Below are 18,507 nucleotides of genomic sequence, written 5' to 3' on the forward strand. Positions count from 1 at the left end.
AGTTGTTTTGGACCGTTGGTTAGACAAAACAAGACATCTAAAAACTTCACCTTAGACTCTAAGAAATTTTTACCTTTTTCAGTATTCTTGGACATTTCCCAGATTTATCGAAATGATAATCCACTGCCTGTCCGAGCTCCCTCATTGGCTAGCCTGAAAAACCTGCCTGAAACTCATTCATTGACCTGACTGACTACTGGGTATGTCACTTAAACAATTACTTCCTCTATAAACAAAATACCAGATTCTACCGTCATTCACTTTCATTTACCTTCACTAACAGTATGACAGTAAATTTGCATTAAACTAATTATAGATTGATTATTGAAATACATTTTTTAATGCCAGAATCGATTTATTTGCTTCATTTGAGTCTATGCGGAGATCGCTGGAAGTTACTGCTTTTATTGTTGTAGTCTGAGTAACGTGACGTCATATCTGTTCCAAATCCGTCAACCAAAACAAACCGCAGCTGGCCGCAACGGAAAGGACAAAACAGCATAGGTTCCACGTAGATATGACTTGGTAAACACTACACATACAGTAAAGTATGGAAACACTTTGGGTTCCACACCTTACCAGGAAAAGCAGAGCTAGACATCATGGCTAAGCTGCATATACTGACATTTATGTTACACACATTCAAATGGCCCCGATGGAGCTGACCATGGATGTATAAAGAGAACGGAGCTGACGGGAGAGCTAGCGATGGACTTTGCGAAGTTAGCGGAAGTATACACGTGTCTGGTTTTCAAAATAAGGTGTTAACAAAGGGAACTGTAAAAACAAAATACATATATGTAAATAAGATTGACTGGAATGTATTCACCAAAAGTATAAAACATTACATGTCCCTTATAAATTAAAAAGAAAATACCACTAATTTGTGAGGGAAATAATAAATTATACCTGACAATGACTGATATATTTGACTTCAGGACATCTCTGACTACAGACATGCTGAAAATCAAAATTGTAATGTATTAATAAGACATTTTTCAAATTAAATGTCCCTGGAAGTGTATTATTCAACTTTTTCCCATGGTCTAGTGTTAAATAAGTTAACAAAAATCGCAATAAATCATAATATACTTGTAGAACTGCAATATCTAAAAATCGCAATACAAATCGATTCGGCACCCAATGATAGTATCAAATCAGGAGATAGGTGTATCGTCCCAGCCCTAATAGAAAGTGCAGCATAAGGCTGAGGAGCCAATGACTGCATGGGTGTTCAGGAGGATTGAAATGGATGCACTGTAAATTGTCATGTTTTGGCAAAATTATAACTGTTTGAAACACACTGAGTATACAGATAGACAGTAGAGAGAAATGGATAATAAAATAAAATGAAGAAATGGATATACACTATTGGACAATTCTGCAAAAATACCGTTTTTGTTGTTGTTGTTGTTGTTTTTACACTCTATACCAACAGTTTTCAATTTCTCACTTTCTACAAAACCCGTGCATGGTAACTACAGTAGGTTTAAAGTTTGGGAAAGATCATGGTTACGGCAAATATACTGTGGTTAAGACATGGTTAAGGTTAGGGAAAGACGCCGGTCTCCTGCATTAAAGTCAGATCGACTACCCCAACCCTGCACACCCTTCCTTACTTTTTTGAATCTCGCCACTGTTGGAGTCCATTACTACTTTAAAACCAAGCTAACCACAGCCTCCACTGTGGAGCAAACTACAAAGCATCACTTTAAGTAGCACTTTAAAATGAGATTATAATTTATAGTTTCTTTATGAGTGTTTAAAATGGAATAACAATGTGCCCCTTGGCAAATGTAAGGTGTTGCAATGTGAAGAGATGCTGGAGTCTGTAATGTCATCGGTCAAAAATGTGCTTTTTAGAGAGAAAAAAAAGGAAAAATGTAGAAGCTCAGCCCAAGTTCAAAAAGTTCACACCCCCACCCTCCTGCAAGCATGTGCGTTACAGAGAGAGAGACAGAAAAAGAGAGAAGAGGGATAATCTCGACCTCTCTGACATTAAATGAAATAATCATAGAGTCCCAGACGCTGACAACGACCCAGTTACACACTGACACATCACTGTTTACCTCCAGCGCGGTGTGTGTGCATGTGTGTATGTTTGTCTACAGATGAGGATAGGATAGTTTCTTTAAGCATAAACGCAGCTAAAGACAGTTAGATGAGGAGTGAGTCGAACAACTGGACATCTGAAACGACCCGGAAATAAAGGTCAGACTGATCATAAACAAATCAAATTAACAGGGAAACACTGTCAGGCTGCCAGTTCCTGTTTAATAACTATTTATCTTTTTATTTTTAACATAAATTACCATGAATCCAACTGTGTGTGCTGTTGTACTAAATAACACAAGTGCCGGTGGTGGAGACCACACCAAAATATAATCCTGAAATCACAGTCAAATTACAATTACTTGAGTTAAAACCAAAAGAAAAGTAAAAGAGAAGATTATTTAAAATAAAAAGGTTATTGAGTTACTTTGCAAAAACAGTTGGTTGTTGCAATGTACTGTAACTGAATGTAAAGGTGCAGTGCGTAGGATTTATGCGGCATCTAGCAGTGAGGTTGTAGATTGCAACCAACTGAAACTCCTCCTGTGTGCGAAGTGTGTAGGAGAACTACAGTGGCCGATGCGAAAACGTGAAAACGTGAATGGCCATATCTAGAGCCAGTGTTTGGTTTGTCCGTTCTGGGCTACTGTAGAAACATGACGTCCGGCTCCGTGAAGAGAACCAGGTGATTATACACTAAACACCATTTCTGCCAATACATCCCTCTAAATGCTACACACTGTTCCTTTAAAATGTAGATAATTATAATATTCAGTAAATCTGCAACTTTCAAAAGACCACGAACTTAAAGAGCACTCCACCAAATAAACTAAAGGAAATAACAGGCAAAGAAATGATTGGTATGAGACAAAATAACATAATACGATATGACACACACAGAGAAAGAGAGAGAGATGGTGTAACCTCCTAATCACATTATTGTGACACTGAGATTCCTCTCCTGCAGGTCCTCGGTTTGGCCAGACATTGTGACGGGACATGATCATGGCTCGGTTTAACCATCAGGGTGTCCTGGATGTGCACCCAGGGGCCCGGCGGGCAACAGGCTCTCACATGATAGAAGGTCAAATGAAAGATATACAGAGAGAAATGTTATTTTTTATGATGATGGTAGATAGTCCTGCTCTGCATGTCTTTCAGTCTGTACATCATGTGCGACTGCATAGCTTCACTAATCAGACTGAACTAATTGACTCATTTCTCTGAGGTTTCATGTACCATTGATTTCAGTACAATTACTAAGAGCAATGAGTTTTGTAGACAGATTGCAATGAAAAAGTCAGGTTAAGACATGAAATCCATGGATCTATAAAGAGAACTATATACAGCGTTGGAGGCGGGCTCCCATTCATTCCTATGAGAGTTGCTCAGTGGCGCATGAAGATAAAATGGCTCGACTGCCGAGTGATAAAGTACCCAGATCATCCAGCGATCTTCCTCATCCATTGGGCCCATAGAGCAGGCGCAGTAGCGTTTCCTTTAACCCCGCCTCCCAGCCCCTCAGTCTGGGGCTCAGTCACATGAACAGCAGCACGAAAATAACTCTGGATTCGGCTATTAGTGCATTTTAAAACTTGTAGGACCTAATGATTTAAATAAGGACTATTCAAGTGTTCAAACTGGGAAGTTGATTTACCTAAAAAAAATTATCCGCTGAGTTACAGACGTCTCTTTCCCAATGTAAGGCTATGGGAAAATTTCTTTTTGGGCCCAATGGCCTCACGTGACGGACCAGGAAGTTGTAATTCCACGGTTGGCCATTACGAAAATTTGCTTAAATGCCCGGAGCTCTTCCTGGGGGCTTGATGAAATCCGAGAGCTGGCTAATATTCAAGTCCAGAAGTGTTGGAAAGTTTATTAAAGAGGCTAGAATCAATATTTCTACAATAACAATGTCTCAAATGACAATGTAAAAACCTTGTGGCAATGTGAGAGCTACTTTGTGAATTGGGTGAGGAAGACGGGCTACACACAGGAAGAATGGATAGTGCTGTCCGAAGCCAAAAGTTGGAAACTCCTCAACAGAATTCCAGCCAATCTGAGCTATTGCCTGATTCTTGCGCTTTTTGATAAAATATAGAAATAGATAAAGCTATGCTAAAAGGAAAAAGTAGGCAGTTTACCCATTTGTAAGCATTTCTGTAAACTGTAATAACCTGCAATATTATGGCCAGCAGTGTAATACAATGCGGCTAACACTGCTCCAGCCATTGTTTGGTTGCTGTGCATCAACTCTGCATGTAACTGTGAAGATTCACAGTCATCCAGGTCATGGTTTATCCAGGTGTGCTAAGTCAAGGGCAACTGGACTCACTATAGGTTCTTGAAGGTGTTTTGCCTTCAACCATGAGACTCTAAACATAACTACAGAGGTTAAATGCCTTGGACTCCCCAACACCCAGTATGAACTAGTAGAAACGTCTTTAAGGTGCTAAATTCAATATCCAGAGCATTAATACAGCAGCAAATAACTATATGCTATGTAAAGACATAGAGGAGTAATGGCATCCTGAGCAGAGAATGAAGTCACTCTCCCTTTGTGTGTATTGTAATCCAAGCTTCTTGACATTGGCTGCGCGTGCTTTTAGTGCATGTTTGCGCATGTGAGCGTGCCCCACTGGCTAGTTCACAGCCGCTGCTCTGCACTGCACTCATATGGCGGTTACAGCTGATAACACTGCTACGACTGACGGCGGCATTGCGGAGGTGTAGCGCCCACCCTCCGGTTCCCCCTCAGGTAAACACTGTTGGCTCTGTCAGCACTTTCGCCGTTGTTAGCACCGTTAGATGCGAGCCGCGGCTCACCATTGCCACGTTAAGAGCTGTTGAAAGGCAATAGAAATGCTCCCAATCCCACATTTAGTAACTTTCAGGTCCAGTTGCCCTTGACTTAGCACTTCTAGATAACTGCACATGCAGTACGGTCTTTTGTACAGTGACCACAGTAAGGCACAGTACAACCTAGCGGACCTTGGTAGCTGTGCATCATGTGGTGCAGGGAGGCTGCAACTGTGGCCACAGCTGGATTCCTACAATATCCGAAACGTGTGAGAAAATAAGAGTTTGACTGTAAGGACAAGGCGGCTTTTCCTCAGCCAATCATGTGTGTATGCGAATGATTTTGCTGCTATAAATACCATCAGGAAAAGCTAGGTGACATAAAAGCAGCCAGACATTTAATAATTGAGCAATGCGTGGCAGGTGGGCAAAGTGACGGCGGAGCTGACTCATGGCTTCTGCAGCTCCGGAACAATGACGCTCCAAAACAAACAGTCGGCTCTCGGCGAGTTTGTGCTGAGGCGGGAATCCTGAAGAAGACTTCGGAAGCTCAGTGGCAGGAGCACTCTGCTCGGGAAAATCCTGTTTAATATAATATGAGTGAGACCGCCCGTCCTCTTGCTCACACCCACACACACACACACAACGCAGCCTCAGTGTCAAACACACACATTGCTCTAGTTTCCTTCCTACTGAGGAATGGGGGAAGGGGTGAACAGTAGCTGCAGCTCACTGTCACGACATGGTGGGCTTCACTCTCTGACTGAAAAACTCAAAAGCACACATACAGTATACATGGGAATGGGCACACACACACATTCAGCTGTTTAAGATACACCTGATGCACTCACAGAATACATAAGTGTTTGTTAAACTTGTATAAGAACAGCTATGTGAACACCCACTGTCAATAAAAAGCCACCGGAATACAGAAAAGAACGAAATACTGGTTAAGTGTTGTTTTGTCACAGCTTTCCTTCAGTTGCTTTTCAGTTGTAAAATTATCTGTAGCCCATAGGCAATATGTCCCACAGCCATTAACTTTTGTGAATGGACACCAGATCACAGCCAAAAAAACGCATAATAAAATACATACAATCGTATATTGCAGAATCTAAATGGACTTTTGATTTCCTTTTTGGACTTAAGTTGAATTCAAAGCACATTTTTGAGGCAGTGCAAGCTTATCGTCACTTGAAAGACATACGTCGATGTAAACAGACACAGATTCACTCTTGGCAGCTTGAGCTGAGACAAAGATGTGTTCATGCAAGTTGAAAATTATTCACAATTTGCATTTAATCCTGTGGTTACATGCGACTTCATGAATGTACAGAGACAGAGAGGGTCTGGAAAAGGAGTTCCTGGTAAGTTTTGAGATCGGACTCGACCGAAATAAACCAGTACCAAGTAGTATTTAATTTTCTCCAATCAAATGATACCTGCATTCGATCCTTTTTGTACCCAGATCTAGAAAAAAATGACTATTTGTATGGTTTTGCTCGCAGCCAATCACCGCAAGCGTTGTTTGATTTAATGGGACATGTGATTGGCCCACTACGAAGCCGCTATAACCCATACAGCTTTTAAATGTTTCATTATATTTGTTCACAAATAGCCTAAAAACTGTTAATTGTTTTACAAAAAGGATTTGAATATTGTATTGATAAATTACAGCACCCTCGTTCTCACCACCACTTCCCCCTTGCCGTGCGTCAGCTCATCCAGATGCTCTCCACATTGTTTTGATATTCATACAGCAAAAATGTTGGCACTGCGTCATACTATTAATTCTAATTAATTCATTATGAATCGCCCAGAGAGCCTAATATGGAGAGGGCAGAAAAGAGTACCGGGAGCTTGTGTGCACAAGAAAAAGTCACGGAACGCCACAGTATAAAATGTAGAAGTGCTGGTACTGTGTACCGGTGAGTACCGGTCCACTCCAAGCACTGCGTATGTCTCTCTATTTGGGTGCGTTCAGGTAGACTGCCATTTGGACCAGTACTAACTGTCCTCTGGTCCTTTTTGGATCAGGTTTCTTTTTTCTTTCTGCAGTTTATATCAAGCATATCTGTTTTGTATCATGAAGACCTGTAACACACTCACATCCCACACACAAAGTCAGTGCATATGTTATGGACTTGCATTTATATAGCGCCTTTCTAGCCTTTCGACCACTCAAAGCGCTTTACACTACATGTCAGCATTTACCCATTCGTACACACATTCACACACACATTCACACACTGATGGCAGAGGCTGTCACGCAAGGTGCCAACCTGCCCATCAGGATCTAATCTAAATACTCATTCACACCGATGGCACAGCCTTCGGGAGCAATTTAGGGTTAAGTATCTTGCCCCAGGACACTTCAACATGTGGACCAGGGGGATCGAACTGCCGACCTTTCGATTGCTCTACCTCTGAGCCACATCCGCCCTGCTAGCTAGCTAACGGCATTAAATTGGCTGTTTGTGGTGAATAAACACAGAGCAGCAATTCAAAAAAAGAAAAAAATCCCTTTGCAATCAATCTTTTACAACATACTTTTACACAGTTTGCACAAACTAAAGATGGTGCAGTACAAAGTTTTCTGACACACAAACAACCAAAGGCATTCATGTATTTATCAAACTATAATGACCCAACATGACAGTGACTTTGAAACGTGCTCAGAGTGGAGCGCCCCAGACCCTACAAAAGGTTGGAGCAACTCCAATGGAAGAACAGCGACTACACTGAAAACGTTTGGATAGAAATCACTCTTACGTAACTCTGTGAGTTACTGGAATCAACTTAATTACCAACATGTACACCTGTAAAAAGAAAAAAAGACAACAGTGATATCATGTATAACATGAGCACTGCATCTAAACCCAGTCCGCTCGGCAGCCAACATGAACCACTTCATGTAGGCAGCAGGGTGGAGATCGTCCCTCAAGTGGAAAGTCCTGGTTCAAGCTCCACATGGAAACGGTGATGTAACTATTCATGTTACTTAAGTGCTCATAAACTCGACACTAAATCGACACTAAATCACCTGACTCGGCCCTCTGATCCCCTCGTGGAGACGAGAAAAGAATAAATCCTCACTCCGGGATTTGGGGAAACTATTGCAGTCAAGCTGCATCATTGCTGTTGCTTCTAATGGCAGATTGTGCAAAATGAAGAAAACAAAACCAATATTCTCCATTTTAAAGTTTTCTGTGAAATCATAATGCAATTTTCTTTTGGCATTTACTTTTGTTTTGTTTCCACCTTTGTTGCAGCTTGAGCTCTTATTGTAATTCCTGTACTGTAACATCAGAGATGTACGCCCGTGAGAACATGTACATTATGTATTGTACTAAACCGTTGCACACTCCTGTGATACACCACTATTGTATTTGAAGAACAGGCCGTCGGTCTCTTGGGTCACTCCTGAAGCAATGACCCGCAGCTTCACTCGGACATCGTGGTTTGTTTAGCTTTCACTCCGTTTGTGTGAGCTTTTTTATGAGAACAGTGATTTGGAAGGAAGCATGAATGACTCTTGAGTGAGCGTAAGAGCTCATGCGCGTCCATACGAGTGTGTGCGTGCGTGCGCGTGTGTGTGTCATCTCCAGCTGAGTAGCAGGATGCAGACAACCAGGAAGAGATAAGCGCGGGTGAATGGAGGGAGCTCTGCGTGTGTGTGTATCGAGTGTGTGCGTCAGTGTGCATGTGTGTGTTCGCGTAGGGAAATCACTTCACAAAGGCCTGGAAGTGTGTGTTCTCCTGTCTACCAGCGCGGGACTCGGAGGAGATAAGCAGACAGCCAAATATTCCCCTTGTGTTTTCCCAGCAAAAACAGGAGGCGGAATACCAACCACTCAGACCGATGCCACAGGGTCAGGCCTGGAATGAGCCGCGCTTCCACTTCTTACGAGCAGAAACACACAGCCACCAACTCTTTACACACTGACAACAAAATGGGTCCACACTAGAGATGCAGCTAACCATTGTCTTCATTATCGATTAATCTGTTAATTATTTTTTCAATTTATGGATGAATATGCAAAAAAGACACTGTAAACTTGTGATTTATGTGCATGCATGCACATGTGTAGACTCTGACTGGTGCTCACTTTGTGTGTGCATATCTGTGTATGTATTTAGATTTTCGAGAGAAGATGCACATTGATTTATATATGTATAAATACAGCACTTCTTCGGCTGTCTGCCTGTCTGAATGCACCGAATGACGGGAGTCACACAATGTCACTTTCATTAATTAAAAATGACATGTAATGTTAGGTCAAGCTGAACGAGGAATAATTCAACAACAACCATAATGATGGCAGAGAACTCGGCTGCAGAGAGAGAGACACAGTGTACTAACAGCAAGCACTACATTACGTCATGTAAACAAACCACGTACATATCAGCTATGCACTCTATATTAGACTGGAGACGCTTAAAAGATGGGTGAGTAGTACTTGCTATCTTCCGACGTTTGTACTTTTTAATCAGAAAACACTCTTTTAATATTGTGACATTTACTGAAAATGACTTTCAGGCGATCTCCCTCCAGCCAGCTGCCACCTTATTTAGGTGTTTGTAATGAAATGAGGAGGTATCGTACAGTTAGCTCCTCATTCCAACTTCATAAATGAGCCGTTCCTCTTCCTTGCTGCACTTTCAAAGCAAACTACAGGAATAAATAGAAACAGGGAAAAAGTTCAGCTCCAAACACTGCGCAGGGCTGCGTTGCGCAGCGGCCAGTTGGGATATTGAAGTAGAAAACAATGCAATCAAACTGATTTTGTCGCTGACGCTCACTCATGTCACATCCACTTAGGACACAATGTACCTCTCTGTGTTGTACACATTACATTCCCTCTAGATTTTTTTTTTGTGAACCCCCAACCATAAAGTTCAAACTGCGTCTATGGCAAAACAATGTACTGCTGTGGACGGGGCCGGCAGCGAAACATATTTTAGCCACCAAAAAGAAAGGCCCACCTAAAAAAAATCCATATCAGTTAGTGTACGCTATATTTAGAATATTTTTCCGATGGGGATCTGAACTGAAAGTGAAACGTATCTATACTGTTTGTGCAAACTGATCTGCTGGCTTTGAGGAAAGCATAGATAAGTTTCACTTTCAGTGCAGTTCCCCATCGGAAAGGGCTGTCTTACAGCAAGATACAGTAGTGAAAATATTCTAAATATAGTGTACATTTAAATGGACATTGACTTTTTTTTAGGTGGCCCTTTTTTTTAGGTGGCTAAAATACGTTTTGCTGTCAGCCCAATCCACAGCACTAAATTGCTTTGCTCCCGTGCGGTAACTACTGTCTGCTTCTTCTTCCTTGTAGAAACAAGGACTGCACTCCAGCAGTCTGGCATGAATTAGCACGAATGAAGCGAGGCCAACGTATGTGAATATGATGTTCCCAGACAGGGACCTCTGCCGCATCTTACCCCCCTAACCTCACTTTCCCTGCGTTATTAGTTGCTCTCTGCTGTTATCTAATGAAGGCAAACAATGCCTGAAAAATAACATAAAAAATTAAAGGTTTGGTAAAACATGTACACATGATTTTATAGGAAGAAACAAACAGGTATCAATTATGGAGAAGTTTAGGGGAAACGGGATATTCATGTGTGCTGTGAGAAATCTAAGCATGTAAGGATGAATACATTCTTTATGTACACCGATATTTCCAGCAAATAAAAACACTGCCTGTGTTTTCTCACCCAGTTATTTTAACCTACAAGAGTCGCTCAGTTACTCAAACTCATGTAGACTGACTGTCTCCCTGTAACCTGCCGGGCTTCAATCCAAACACACACACACATGGCAGGTCTCAGCATAACTAAAAACCACAAAGTCATGGGATTGCAGTATCAACATAAAATCACCCACACAGAGATCAGTGTAACATGCACATAAAAACACACACACACACACACACACACACACACACACACTGGCCAGTGTCCAGGGTTGTCAGGTTTGTGTATCTGGTATGTGAGGAATGTGTGTTGGTCAGCGTTTGGACGCTCAGATTTCTGGGTGGAGTTCTTATCAGTCCAACGTGTCATCACAGACAACATTAAGGCCTCAAAAATTCCATTAAAACTCATATGTACATATACGTGTAAACAAACACATCTGCAGGTACACACACACCAGACAGTTGTAACCTAAACAAGATGCAACACAGCAACATCTCCCCTGCAACAGGACAAGGAGGTTCAGATTCCTCCACCTGCTCTGTAGTAATGATGCTGGTACTGCAGGACGGCAACAATAATCCTTACTGGTCAATGAGCTTCCTAAATGGTCTGGACAATGGAGATGGTATACAGAGTGTTCTTAATATTTAAAAAACATTGTAGGGCTGCAACTAACGATTATTTTCATTGTCGATTAATCTGTTGATTATTTTCTTGATTGATCTATTTACTTTTTTGGTCTATAAAATGTCAGAAAATGGTGAAAAATGTTCAATCAGTGTTTCCCAAAGCCCAAGATGACGTCCTCAAATGTCTTGTTTTGTCCATAACTCAAAGAAACCAGAAAATATTCACATTTAAGAAGCTGGAATGGAAAAATTACTTAAACTGATAATCAATTATCAAAATAGTTGGCGATTAATTTAATAGTTGACAACTAATCGATTAATTGTTGCAACTCTGACACACGTCTGTACACCTAACACACAAGAACTATACTGTAAGTGCAAGATGAAGGCAGATTTAGGGCTGGAGAGTGAGCCTCCATACCTGCTTGTTGAGGATTTTAGTCTTGTTTACTTATTCTTTCATCATACATTTCCTACATCTGGAAATCAAAACACTTATTTGTAATTCTAAACTATGTTTTTAGGCCAAGTTGTATGACAGTTTATGTGTATTGTAGCATATTTTATTAAATGAAAAAGGATGTAAAGGTAGTGATCAATAATATTTGGGAAAAAATACCGTATTGGTATCATTACTGAAACTCAGGTATCATATTTAATACAAATGTCTGAATAATGAAGACTACGATAAGTACATGGGCTGCATGTACAAGACAATGTAGTGAAAGACAGAAGGGAAAGCTTAGTTCCAAACAGGGACTGCATAAAATCTTAAGTGAATATCCAGCTTTGCGTCGACAACATGAGTTCATTTGGGTGGAGCACCAAAAGACACCACACATGACACACATAAACACACCTATAAAAGACCTATAACATATTGAGGAAAAACTTACATTTCTAATGTATAAACCCTGCTTTAAATCAGTTGACACAATAGAGAAATGAATTAATGATCTATTTGTATAAATGCTCTTTCTTTCATTATATACATACACATACAGTCTATAATATGAGACCAAACCTGGTTCCACTGTTGTTCCACAGCAGCTCCCAGACTCATTAAAGGTCCAACACACATTTTATCACAGTGAGTGTACGCACGCGTGTGTGTGTGTGTGTGTGTGTGTGTGAAAGAGAGAGAGAGTGAGTGAGCGTGCATCAGCGCGTGTTTTGGTACAGTTGAGTCCAGCTGTTTCTCATCTTCCTTGATGGTTGATTTAACATCTGGACGCACGCGCAAACACACACGGACACGCACTTGGATGCGCATGCACAGCAATGTCCATTTCTATATGCAGCACCAACACTTCACTCACAACAACCACGACCAAAATCATCCTGCCTACAGGTGATGCGCGCACTGAATGTATGTGTGCGCGTGTATTTGAGGAGGACACGGGCTGCACGTGGCACCACCGGAGGGATCATAACCGAATATATTATGAATCGTGAGGAAAAGGGGGCATCTGGAACAGTGTGCACACAAATACACATGCATGCACACACATGCACACACACTGTCATCTCATACACACTTATTACACGTGCCACCTCAGAGCCAGCGCGCTCCAGATGTTGGATCACCAGACGACCAGACGCGTAAAAACCAGCTAATTCTCATGTTATTTTTTATGATTACAAACTGAAACTGAGTAAAAATGCAGGACTCACCGGCTTTGCACGGGTCTTTGTAGTCAATGGTCTCCGCTCTCTCCTCTTCATAGTAATCATAGTCTGGCTCCTCGTAGTCGAAACAGTTACAAATAGTCACTTTGCCCCAGAAAGTCAAGCCGGCGAGCAGCAGCGTGATCCAGCGCATCTTAGCGGCCAGAGCCGAGGGCACTCGGTCCATCTGAAGACTGAAGAAAGAAAACCAATATAAAAGGCCTCTCTGCTCGTCTCCTCCTGCTGTTAGGAGATGGTCAATCTGCTCTCCAGAGAAAGCACCGGCTGCAGGAATCTAACGGGTCATTGTGAATGAAGCACTCTCTCCTCTCTGACAGGCTGGTGGTGGATATACTGTAGAGGAGGCTGCTGCTGCTGGAAGAAGTTACTCTGGCCGGCTCTCCTCCATGGTGAAAGTACTCTGAGGTGTCTGTCTGTCAGCAAAGTGTCCGCTGAGGAGCTCCGCTGTCCTCCGCTGTGGCAAAGCAGGTGAGGCTGCTGTGGAGAGAAAAACGAGAGAAAGACGTTGATGTGATGAGGAGTGGATGATCTCTGAGCGCAAAGACGCACAGATGTGTGTGTGTCTGCTGCTCACAAGAAACATCCGCCTCGCAGATTTCTCAACCAGCACTGACTGTCTCTCACTCCTAGAGCAATATCTCTCTCTCTCTCTCTCTCTCTCTCTCTCTCTCTCTCTCTCTCTCTCTCTCTCTCTCTCTCTCGTGTCCGGTACTGTCTCTCTCAACCCGAGTCATCGCACACACACACACACTGACAAACACACACACACACACGCAGACACACGCACTCAAACAGAAACACACGCACACACACACACACACACACACACACACACACTCAAACACACACACAAACACAGACACACACAAACACACACAAACACAAACACACACACACACAGCCAAATACCTGCACTGTTCGACCCAAGTGGTGCAGAACCAAAACTTTCTTTTGTCTTCTTTTGTCGCTATTCACTGAGCATTTGCTGCCGTTTTCATGTGCAAAGACTCTTTCTCACTCCCACACACACAAACACACACACACACACACTAAGCAGAAAAAAGCGCATTTATTTGGATAATAACCCACTGTAATAAATAAACTTATCATCTCAGCGCACTGATCTTTAAGATAAGATAAGATAAGATTAGATAAGATAAGATAAGATAAGATAAGATGAACCTTTATTAATCCCCGGAGGGAAATTCAGGTGTCAAAGCAGCAACATCAGCAAACAGAGTGAAACACAGGAGAGGCAAAGGTATACAAAAATTATAAAAACAATAATAGAGATATAAAAGATACAGAGTGAATGGGTGAACATAGTGAGTACAGTCCGTCAATAAATAAATGTAGTATGTACATATGTGCAGTCTATAAAGTGGTATATAGGATGTATAGTGTAAAGTAAAGTGTAAAGTGCGTCAGTGGTTATTGGACCTTTGACTCACACGCATCTGTATAAATAGGCTACAGAGAAGTTACAGTAAAAACCGGTAGTGGTAAAAGTAACACGGTGGATACAAACTGGCCTGTGGGTTTTTAGTATCCATCAGCCCTTTATAGACTCGGTGCCTAATGAGTGCTATCTGGTTCTTCAGAGGCAGGTGCCAAGTAGGTGACAACCAAACCATAAATGCCCCGAGAGGTATATACAGGCTATAGGTCGCCTTTATGATCATGACAAGCAATGTCCTTCCTCTCGTCTCCTCATTATCTGTACTTGAAAGAGCGAAATGGGAAAAGATCTAAGGTTATAGATTAATTGCAATTGAAAACAATTAAGCTTAATTGGGTCTTGTGCGTAAAACTGCCGCGCCTCTACACGTTGAACACCACCTGTCTGTCTACCAGCGGTCGATCGAGATGCTTTTCTGCAGTAGCATGGCATATACAGTGTGGTGCCCAAAATACGCTTTTATCATTATGAAATAAACACTACTTACATTACCCCCAAGTGTTTGGAGACTGTTCTTCCATCCCAAAATCAAAAAAATTAAACAATTACTTGAAATCAGCACTGATTTTGAGTTTTATTTCTAATTATGTATTTTGTTAAAGGTCCCATATGATGCTCATTTTCAGTTTCATACTTGTATTTTGTGTTTCTACAAGAACATGTTTACATGCTGTAATGTTAAAAAAAAAACTTTATTTTCCTCATACAGTCTGCCTGAATATGCCTGTATTTACCCTCTGTCTGAAACACTCCGTTTTAGTGCAGTTCACCGGAATTGCAACGGAATTGCGTTGCTAGGCAACAGTTTGGGTCCATGTTTACTTCCTGTCAGCTGATGTTATTTAAGTACACTGAAACAGGAAATAAACTGGGTCACATTTAGAATGTTTACGTTTAAAACTGCGTAATGGTCTAAAAATATTGTATATTCGTGACATCACCAATGGACAGAAATCCTAACGGCTTGTTTCAAACGCGCAATTTCTGAATACGGGCTGTGTGTATTTCTCTGTATATTGAGCGTTTTGATAGTTTAACAGTATTTATTTAGGACTTAAATCTGCTTTATAACGTAAAAGACCTGAAAATTGCACTTTTTACAATATGGGACCTTTAATGTTTGGTTTTTGTCTGTAAATTCAGCAAAATCAGATAGATAGATGCCAAATAATGGAGATTACAATCAGATAGATAGATAGATAGATAGATAGATAGATAGGTAGATAGACCTGCTTACATGTACAGCTATCAGTCTGTCATTCAGCTATGATGTCTTCTCTAATCTGTCATAAACCTAACCTTTGTAGGCCAGTCAACAACAGATGAACCAAGTTCAAGTGGGTTCACGATCCTCCATCACTGAATGAACCTGTGTGTTTACGTGTGTGAAACCAAACACAAGTTTAATACTATATTATATATTAAATTGTGAAAAAAAACATTTACCACCATCAGTTAAACTTGGAAGTATTTCCTTTTATAATTGTAATGTAAATGTAATATAACTTATTATTTGAATGGAGCTTCCCAGCAAAAAGTATTACACACGTTTGTATCTGTATAACCGGCTTGACAATAAACATCTTGAATCTAGAATGTTGAATCTTGATTCTAGAATGCTGAATCTTGAATCTAGAATGTTGAATCTAGAATCTAGAATCTAGAACCTTTAAGTCTTTTCACAAAAATGTTGCACAGGACTGTCTGTAAAGTTGTCAACAAATAGCCCCATAATCTCACACACACGAGCAGACACGAGCAGTAAAAATAAAACAGCAGCAGTTGTTGACAGACTGTGTGTGCAGCCTGTGAACACCTTGCCAAGGTAAATCCTCCTGAGTAGAGTTCACCCTGACGCGTCTCCACAGCTTACCTGCTGCGTTCACGTACCTGTCCGAGGCGCGTCGGTTTGGAGGCGACCCATCATGCCTCAAATGCAGGAGTCAAATGTCAGCAGTCTCAGGTGGGCCTCTCGGTATCACTCGGTACCGGCGGTTCCGAACGTGCCCCATTGATTACCGGGAGATTACCGGAGCGCTGCTGCCTCTGCTGCTCCAGACTAATCCTGCCCTCGGGAGAGGTAGCGACGCGCTGACGTCACTCTATCAATCCAGCCGCAAGCTGTCCACTACACACGCCCCAAAGGCATGCACACAAATCCCCTGGAGGCTGCACACACACACTCTCACACACACACACACACACACGCGGAGTTTAGTTAGTGTAGGCCAACACACTCCTGATTTTTGTCCCCTAGATAGGTAATAAAGTGAAGCTGATTATTGACCTTCATAAAAAGGTGGAAGCTTCACCGATTCAATTAACCAAAAATAATAACTGGAAGATCATATTGATGTGAAATTTACCTGGTCAAAACATGCTAATGCAGTGTTTTTAGCAAGACATAGCAGCAGATAATGTTTACTATGTTGGGCGGCTGTGGCTCAGAGGGTAGAGCAGTCAGAAGGTCGGTGGTTCGATCCCCGGCTGCTCCGGGTCACATTTCGATGTGTCATTGAGCATGACAATTGATCCCGAAGCAATGTGTGAATGAGTATTTAGATTAGATCCTGATGGGCAAAGTTGGCACCTTAGCAGCCTCTGCCATCAGTGTATGAATGTGTGTGTGAATTGGTGAATACTGACATGTAGTGTACAGCGCTTTGAGTGGTCAGAAGACTAGAAAAGCACTGTATATATGCAAGTCCATTTACCATCTCAAAGGTACAGTGTACAGTGGTACACCGTGGTAACACCGTTCGCCTCGCTCAGCAGCCATCCTTACCATAATAACGCTACTTTAAGAGCAACGGAAGTCAGACGGAGGTGGGTGGTACCACGGTTTTGCACTCTGCGGCTCACGTTACCGCAGTTTCACAATTGAGAATGGAGAACGGCTTTCAGGTAACGTAAAAACGTGAAAGGCTCTCTCTAGAGCCAGTGTTTGGTTTGTCCGTTCTGGGCTACTGTAGAAACATGGCGGAGCAACATGACAGACTTCGTGAAGAGGACCCGATCCCTATGTAGATATGAAGGGCTCATTCTAAGCTAATGAAAACACAACGACTCTTAGTTTCAGTTGATTGTACGAAAACATACAACATAAATCAGAATTTTATATTCCATTTCTCTAAATAGATCCCCTGAAATGTTACACACTGTTCCTTTAATTTAGCAGGCTAGCATGCTAAGATGTGCTAGTTCTGCAGATATTTGGTTATAAATCAAAGTATTGCACAAAATAAACATTTGACCTGATTGTGGCGCATCAGAGCATAACAACTCAGAGGATCGTCAAAGTTATTACAATAACATACTTAAAGGACATTGTTTGTCCACACCCTAAAGCGACACATAAAAGCGTTTTCTCAACACGTCCCAACACGTTCTCATTCTAACTCGTCACATACTGCCGCTTTGTCACGCCCCTTGGCTGCACTTTAGGTTTTGGGAACAAAACTACTTAGTTAGGTTTAGGAAAAAACAATTTGAGCTTATAACTGCTACATTTGTAAAGTGAAAATGAGACAACGTTATGACCACGGGACATGAACGAACAGCGGATTTTAACATGAAAGTGAAACTAACCACAGGGGATACAAACAGCGGTCTCCTGGATGAAAGCCTTGTGTTTGTTGGACCCCTCCGACCCCTACCCTCACCCACTCGGGGTGTCTTCTCGACCTTTTAACTACACCACACTCCCGGTGCACTTTCTTTGAGTGTTTACTGTTGCGACTGATGGGTTTACATTTTAGTTAATGGAAAGCCTGGTGAATCTCATACAGATGCTAAAGGGTGCCTTGTGCGACGGTATCACACTCCGACGGCCACGACAAAGTGTCGGTGTTTAACGCCCTGGGAATGAGAGCGGACGTCCCTGTCGGCAGGACGTCATTTGTCTTTGCCTAATAAAACAGTGTTTTGTGGCCAGGGATTTGCATTATGCTGTAAATTAGGGTAATAGCGTTATAGCCAATGATAAGAATTAGCAAGTTTATTAAAATGGCTTGTTCTGTTATTGGTTCGACTTCTGATTCATTAGAAAAGGGTTTGGAGGAGAGTTCAAACCATACTGAAGTTAGATGGTCATCCCTTGTTTTGAGTTTTTAGTTGTGTTGAGTGACTGCTTACAGATGCAACGACACTCCGTAAAAACATTTAATAGGTCTT

At 41.7% G+C, this 18,507-nt stretch overlaps 1 protein-coding gene across 3 annotated transcripts in view; it reads right to left on the minus strand.

Moving 5' to 3' along the window:
- The window catches only part of tll1 (tolloid-like 1), a 60,686-nt gene extending 43,750 nt beyond the window's left edge, over nt 1-16,936 (minus strand). For 2 of the 3 annotated variants that reach the window (XM_037765344.1, XM_037765343.1), the window contains exons 1-2: nt 16,225-16,934; nt 12,861-13,352 (exon numbers count right to left, since the gene is read on the minus strand). In XM_037765344.1, the coding sequence (XP_037621272.1) occupies nt 12,861-13,041 (181 nt within the window). In that variant the 5' untranslated portion in view covers nt 13,042-13,352; nt 16,225-16,934. Of the gene's footprint in view, nt 1-12,860; nt 13,353-16,224 lie in introns of all 3 variants that reach the window. The other variant, XM_037765345.1, reaches the window with a different exon arrangement.
- Between the last annotated feature and the right edge of the window lie 1,571 nt (nt 16,937-18,507).

Source organism: Sebastes umbrosus, chromosome 3, assembly GCF_015220745.1.
Source record: "Sebastes umbrosus isolate fSebUmb1 chromosome 3, fSebUmb1.pri, whole genome shotgun sequence".
Lineage (NCBI taxonomy): Eukaryota > Metazoa > Chordata > Actinopteri > Perciformes > Sebastidae > Sebastes > Sebastes umbrosus.